General features: G+C 42.5%; 2 protein-coding genes across 2 annotated transcripts; one reads left to right on the top strand and one right to left on the bottom strand.

Moving 5' to 3' along the window:
* Positions 1 to 1,667: 1,667 nt before the first annotated feature.
* On the bottom strand, positions 1,668 to 4,020 carry LOC104777621 (protein DCL homolog, chloroplastic). Its single transcript, XM_087506741.1, has 3 exons — positions 3,418 to 4,020; positions 2,520 to 2,634; positions 1,668 to 2,116 (listed from the first exon to the last, which is right to left on the bottom strand). Exons 1-3 carry the CDS (start codon positions 3,789 to 3,791, stop codon positions 1,940 to 1,942), a joined length of 666 nt encoding a protein of 221 aa, XP_087362867.1. The 5' UTR covers positions 3,792 to 4,020; the 3' UTR covers positions 1,668 to 1,939.
* Positions 4,021 to 4,266: 246 nt separating this feature from the next.
* LOC147947630 (uncharacterized) lies at positions 4,267 to 5,111 on the top strand. Its single transcript, XM_087507370.1, has 2 exons — positions 4,267 to 4,713; positions 4,755 to 5,111. The coding sequence occupies exons 1-2, from the start codon at positions 4,267 to 4,269 to the stop codon at positions 5,109 to 5,111; spliced, it is 804 nt and encodes a 267-aa protein (XP_087363496.1).
* Positions 5,112 to 7,653: the final 2,542 nt, after the last annotated feature.

Genomic DNA, 7,653 nt, shown 5'->3' on the forward strand with positions numbered 1-7,653 from the left:
TTTGTGGCGGGCTGTTTAGCCGTTGTGTGGCCTTCGTGGCGGGCTGTTTAGCCATTGTGTGGCCTTTGTGACGAGCTGTTTAACCATTGTGTGGCCTTTGTGGCGGGCTGTTTAGCCATTGTGTGGCCTTCGTGGCGGGCTGTTTAGCCATTGTGTGGCCTTCGTGGCGGGCTGTTTAGCCAGAGTGTCTGTTGAGGCGGTCCTTCGGGACAGATGGTCTTCGTGACGGTCCTTCGGGACGAGTGGCCTTGGTGGCGGTCCTATTGAGGACATTTGTTTGCCGTTTGTGGCGGTTCTGTTTAGGACTTTTTTTTTGCCTTGGTGGCAGTCCTGTTATGACATTTGTTTGGCCTTTTTGGCGGTCATGTTTAGGACATTTGTTTGGCCTTTTTGGCGGTCATGTTTAGGACATTTGTTTGGCCTTCATGGCGGCCCGTGGGGCAGTGAGATGATCCTTGTGTGGTCATGGGGTAGGACTTAGACGTGTTCAGAATTGTTTGCTTGCGACTCTTTGGGGACTTCGGTTCTCCTAGTACAGAGTTCTTGTGAGAGTTTGTGAGATTTGAAGGCATTATTGGAGAGATCTTGCTGTGAGAGTGAAGATCCAAGGCTAGGAACGTGGTGGGAAGGTTTCTGTGGTGGTAGCTTTGTCCTTTGGGCTTAGATCTCTTTGTTGGCTAAAGTGAGTGCATGACCATGGCTTATCTAAGGTAAGATCTCTGTTTCTGTGATATTGTGTGTTGTTTGGTTGTTTGTTTTTGGTTGTTTGTGAGTTTTCGTAGCTCCTGAGGCTTGGATTCGTTCCTGGGATTGTGTGGGACGAAGAGGAGAAGTTTGGAGGCGAGATTCGGAGGTTCTGTTCGAAGGAAATCACTGCTCGACAGGTTTGGTTTATATTAACGAATAACCTATATTTTTAGGGTTTCAAAGAAGTCGGTATAATTTTGTTGGGTTTTCTATTAAGCCCATTATTATTTCAGGTTTTAGGGTTTTATAACTATAGAAATTACATTTTTGACGATTATATAGATTAGATAATTAAGAAAATTAATCTTTTTAATTTTTTTAATTAATCTAAAGGGTATAAAGGTCTAATTTTGAATCTCATTAATAGCAAATTAGTAATTTTAAGTCTGAGAATGAATGTGGTGCGTTTTAACAACTTAAATAGAGAATAAAAGTTTGTCCGAATTTTTTTTAAGGGCAATTTCATTAAAGGTAAACGACGTCAATTTTTGTGAGAATGGCTGTGAACCATTTCGACTTCTCCTTTAATATATTAGATAATTTACCATATATCTGAAATTAGTATTCTAGCATGGACTAGGGATGGTCATTAAATTATTGTTAAGTAATACAACCAAAAACCAAAACAAAAAAAATGTGAGGTAAATATTTTTGTTCTACACTGAACCAAACATTACCAAAAAAAATAGACACGATGACTGGTTTTAACCTTTTTAGCAATGGTTGCATCATTGCATGTTGTATATTCTTTATTTTTTGGCCAAGATTTAGTTATTGGTCTAGTTAACCTTTGTATCTATTTCGATTAACCAAACCAAACTCAGGTCTGATTATAAAACTTTAAAACATTGCATCCGAATATTCAAGCCCTCCACTCCACACAACAATTAAGTGTACTGTTTCTCTACCTCTGCACATAATTTCAATGTAAAAGATTTCATCATATAAATGCTAAAGATTTTAGATAATGAACATATTAAAACTTCTGATGGTTCTAATGCTCTCATATCTCCAGCGGAAACCATATTTTCAAGAAAGTTCCATTCATAATTCCAACTCAAAGAAAAATAGTGACTGGGATCTTCTGTGTCTGACTTCTCATTCCAAAACCTTTGTAGGATGTAGAGTTGGGAGATGATGAGGATCCGAGTCCATGAGCGTTTTGAGTTTGAAAATCTACATAAGGCTTCATTCATCTGTTCTGCCTACGTTTGCGAAAATGTCTGAGGATGAAACTGTCTGCATACAGCGGATACTTCTTTTTTATCAAACCTTTTATGCATTTCCAATACGAAAAGTCAACTACTTCTCCATCTCTTCGAACTATGAACATACATCGAGAGCTCTCAAAATCTGGGTGATGCCCAACCTGCAACCACAAATCATATTAATCGAAATAATATTAGTTGATGTGCATATCGACGTACTGGCTTGCAGGTAAAATAAGTCTGTAAGGAAGTTTATATCTCTCTCCATAATTCATCTCGATCTTTGAAACATGAGAATGTATGCTGATCATACTAACTACAAAGCACATGTAAAAAGCTGTCGATCAGCTTGGTCTAAATGAATTTAACATAAATGACTTGTTTCCATCATGAAAAATGTGTAAAACAAAGAAATGCAGTCTGCGCTGAAACAAAAATGAAAACAAGCCAAAATTATACAAAACAAAACAATGTCAGATCAATTTTCAGGATAACCATTAGAAGCAATAGTCCACTTAGTAAAAAGCTCATGTCGTTTCAAAATCTTAAAAGCATAATACATACCATAATATAGTCTATCCCACATCCGATCTTCTTCTCAAACTCAGGGTGATAAGGTAGCAGCATCTCAACAATCATTCTCTCGTGCTCGGGGCTTAGCCTATCTCGGTTTGCATATCTGCACAATTCAAAAGCCACACAGAGCTACCATTGAATCAAAAAAGAAAAGAGAATTCCTCATGAACTATTTATTGAAACAGATGAACATAAAAAAGCAGCAGCAATTCACATCTAATCCATACTGAAAGCAGCTAAACTCTTTCAACTCTACCGTAAACCAAACCAAGCAAATAGTATTAGACATGACTCATGCGGGCAGCTCAGAACAACAAGAACCAATACTTTATCATATCAACCAACTAGACAAACAAGTGTTAAGTTCCCCCATCAAGAATATGAAGTTCTAAAATCGATTTCCTCCTAAATGCTTAAAGCTTACACAGTATCTACAAATACCAATACATGATGATATCAACCGATAAACACTCGTTTCCATCTAGACTATGAACTTCCGCAATCTACTGCCTTTTAAATGCTTCTAGACATGACTCATGCAAGATCAGAAGAACAAGAACCAACACATGACCATATTAACCACTAAACACTCAATTAGAACAACAACTGTTAAATTCCCCATCTAGACTATAAACTTCTGCAATCGATAGCTTCCTAAATGTTAGAGCTTACGCAGTAGCAACAGATATGAACTCATAGGACCTCAGAACAACAGAGAGACTCTCGAGCTCCCATTTTGATCATCTCATCTCGAATTAGACAACAAAAAAACACCAAAAATTTGTTGAATTCCCCCATCTAATATGAAGTATTGCAATCGATTACGCAGTGGCAACAGTGTTATACTGATTCCGATCGTAAGAATTTGGGAAAACGAAAGACGTACTTCCCGGAATGAAGAATCATCCTGACGAATCCAACAAGAGGAACGGTAACCTCAAGTATCTTATCTTCCCAATCGACGAACTCATCACCCTCGCCGTTCTCATCCTCCTCCTCCTCCTCTTCGGAGGTTTCCCCCGACGAAATACGCGGCCGACGAAGCAAGTCCGAGCCGTACGACTCCGTGTTACCGATCCTAGCGCCGTCAGATTCCGTTCGCAAGGCGCGAACTCGAGGCCTGAGGGAAGTAGTAGAGTCACCACGCGGGAAATACAAACAGAGAGGTGAGGAAGAAGAAGAAGAAGAGGAGAAGGAGAAGATGTAAGCTCCGTAGCGGAAGCACGGTGGCGGCGAGCAGGAAACGGAAGCCAAACTCATGGCCGTAAGATTGAAGTGTAGAGAGAGTGGGGGAAGAGAGAGAGAGAGAGAGAGAGAGCTAAACGGTTACATTATCCATTCGCAGATGATGAACCGTGGAAAGCTTGCTACCAGAGAATGGGCGGATGGAGACGAACGTCTTTCATTTTGGGCCTTTGTTGGACCTGAACAACAGATAATAAAATGTAAAATGAACACAAGAAATTGAATTGAGATTATTAAGAACTTCAAAATATAAGAAAAAGAAAAATCAAATAAAGATAAATTATAGAAGGGTCATAATCAAACGAGTATGTGATTTGGTGAGATTTATTGGAAGATTTTAAGAGATTTACACACACAAAGGCAAATAAGGTTCATCGATCGTGTCACATTCCGAAGCGGACAAATATATGGCGATTTCCGGCGAGGGTGATGCTATGATGGATGAGTTGGGGAAAGGGTGCGTCCACCGGGCGCGCCTCCTGATCCGAACATGAACTGGGTGAAAACGGTAACAGGGAGTAATACGGGGGGTCGACTTCGATCGGAGGACCTGTTGGAGGACACATATGTTGATGAGCGGGTCAGATTGACGTTTCCTGGAGGGATAGATGGAGAACCAGTTGTTACGATTCAGCCGGAGGTTTTGGAAACTATGAATAGGCTATGGAAGCAGTGTATGATAGTGAAAGTTTTAGGGCAAACTTTCTCACTGTTGGTGCTTTCTAAGAGGCTAAGAGAAAAGTGGAAGCCCAAGGGAGCCATGTATGTGGTTGATCTGCCACGGCAGTTCTTCATGGTGTGTTTCGAGTCGGAGGAGGAGTATCTGACCGCACTAACAGGCGGTCCTTGGAGGGCTTTTGGTAGCTACCTTATGGTGCAAGCATGGTCGCCTGAGTTTGATCCGCTTTCGGACGAGATTGTTACGACACCAGTTTGGGTTAGGCTAGCCAATATTCCAATGAATTTCTACCACCCGAGGATCCTTATGGGGATAGCGAGGGGTTAGGGAAACCAATCAGGGTTGATCTAACCACTCTAAACTTTGAGAGGGGACGCTTTGCCCGCATATGTGTGGAGGTGGATCTGAAGAGACCGTTGAAGGGCACAATTCAGGTGAATGAGGATCGAAATTGTGTGTCGTATGAGGGGTTAACGAACATTTGCTCTATCTGTGGGATGTTTGGACATACACAATCTGCATGTGCTCGAAGAATTGTGGAACAGTCAGTTGCTGCACCCCCTCCGGTGGTGTCAGATGGCTTAGGCGGTGCGAATCAAGGGGATGATGGTTTTACGGTTGTTCGCCGGGGGAGTCGCAGATCAGAATCGTCGTAGTCGCCGGTTGTTTTTGGGGATGGGGAGTTCCAGAAAAGTATGGAAAGAAATCTGCAGGATATTACATGTATCAAAGAGAAGGAGAATCTTTCCATATCAAACCGTTTTGGTAGCCTGGAGGAGGATTCTATTATACCACTGATAAGGGAGGTTTCGAATATCTCGGGTACTAATAAGGAAAACATATCTGTCCAGCAAAAATCTCGTTATGTGAAGAGTGGAGGGCAAGGAACGAAGGGAATTGCGAATGGGCCAGCGCCCTAGTTGAAAGATCCTCTTGTTGTAGGCCATACAGGAAAACGAGGGGGTTCAAATAAAGTTGTTGGTTCTTATGGACCTCAGAATAGAAAGCCACCGAATAAGCCCAATCAAGGTTTAATTTTTGGCCCAACACAAGGGGAACCTCCACTGTCGGAATCCGGCAAGAGACTACGGGTGGAGAAGGGGGATGTGTGTCATGCGGGTGGAGCTTTTGTTCATGGGGCTGTCGGGAACCGACTAGGGGAGTCTCCGACGTCGGATTCCACTAGTGTGGAGTCTTCTTCCCAGCAGAGTTTGGCCTTGGTTCCGATGGATAGTGGATTGGTTGAGATTGATGACCCAATTCGGGGGTCGGATAGGGTTCAAGGGGCATAACAGTTTACCCCGGTAATTCGATATGTTTCTTATAAATTTTTGATGAATTGCATTCTATGGAATTGCCGGGGGACGAATAAGCCTAACTTTCGGCGGTCTATTCGTTATATTCTGAAAAAGTTTTCGTCTGATGTGTTAGCTTTGTTTGAAACGTATTCGAGTGGAGATAGAGCGCAGCGTATCTGCCAAGTTCTGGGGTTCGATAATGTATTTCAGATGGACTCAACTGGGCAGAGTGGTGGGATATGGCTTCTATGGAGATCTGGAGTTGGTAAGGTGACCATTAAGAAGTCTTCCCATCAGTTTGTCTATGCGACTTTGGAGAAGGATGGATAGATCATACATTTGGTGGTAGTTTATGCAGCTCCATAGGCAAATCGTCGGGAGGGTTTGTGGGATGAACTGCAGAGCATGTTGCAGAATATTGTTGGTCTGATCATTATTGGAGGAGATTTTAACACCATTGTTAGGCTGGATGAGAGAACCGGTGGGAATGGTTGCCTCTCTCTGGATTCACTGAGTTTTGGTGATTGGATTCATGATATGTCTTTGATTGATATGGGATTCAAGGGGAGTCAGTTCACTTGGAGGAGGGGTCGGGTTGAGAGAAACTATATAGCCAAGCGTCTTGACATGGTGTTGTGTTGTGCGTCTGCAAGACTGAAGTGGCAAGAAGCATCTGTTACTCACTTGCCTTTCTTTTCTTCGGACCATGCACCTTTGTATGTCCAGTTACAGCCACGAGTGAGTGTGGATCTTAGACGTCGTCCATTTCGCTTCGAAGTTGCCTGGTTAAAGCATGAGAGTTTCAAATCGATGTTGGAGACTTCCTGGAACCGCAAGCTTTCCACTCAGGCGGCTTTGAAGGAGCTCCAGCTCAAATTGAAGACATGGAATAAGGAAGTCTTTGGTGACATTAATCGAAGGAAGGATAAGTTGATGAATGAACTTCGAGTGACTCAGGAGCAAATCGATTTGCATCCGTCAGATGTCCTTCTAGGTAAAGAGGCAGATTTGCTCAAGGATTTAGATGTCATTTTGGAACAAGAGGAGATGGTTTGGTTTCAAAAATCAAGAGAGAAGTTTATTGCTTTTGGGGACAGTAAGACTACTTATTTCCACACCTCCACTATTATTCGAAGGCGGCGAAACCGTATAGAGTTGCTGCAAGGAGATGTTGGAACCTGGATCTCTAACGCACAGGAGTTGGAGTTGTTAGCGGTTAACTACTATAAACGTCTTTATTCGATGGATGATGTGGAGCAGGATGTGGTGAAGCTGCAACAAGAAGGTTTTCCAGTCCTCTCTGGATCGGATTTGATGGAGTTGGGGAAGCCTTTTGTAGGTAAAGAGGTTGAGGTGTCTTTGCAGAGCATGGGGAAGTACAAGGCACCAGGACCTGACGGGTTTCAACCGGTTTTCTACCAGGACTGTTGGTCAATTGTGGGTGAGTCTGTGGTTCGTTGTGTCCTGGATTTCTTTAATTCAGGTGTACTCCAAGAAGTGATGAATGATTTTTTGATTGTGTTGATCACCAAAGTTACGAAACCAGAAAGGGTGAATCAGTTCTGGCCTATAAATTTGCGTAACGTTTTGTTCAAGATTATCACGAAGGTCATGGTTTTGTGACTAAAAAAAGTAATGCCATGGGTTGATAGGTCCAGCACAAGCTAGTTTTATACCAGGAAGGTTAAGCACGGATAACATAGTCATTGTTCAGGAAGCTGTGCATTCGATGAGGAGGAAAAAGGCCGGAAGGGTTGGATGCTACTCAAACTCGACCTTGAGAAAGCATATGATCGGGTGCAATGGGACTTTCTAGAGGATACCCTGCAAGCAGCTGGTTTACCGGATGATTGGATTAAATGGATTATGACGTGTGTTAGAGGTCCATCAATGAAACTGT

Source organism: Camelina sativa, chromosome 3 (genome assembly GCF_030686135.1).
Source record: "Camelina sativa cultivar CO46 ecotype springtype chromosome 3, ASM3068613v1".
NCBI classification, from domain to species: domain Eukaryota; kingdom Viridiplantae; phylum Streptophyta; class Magnoliopsida; order Brassicales; family Brassicaceae; genus Camelina; species Camelina sativa.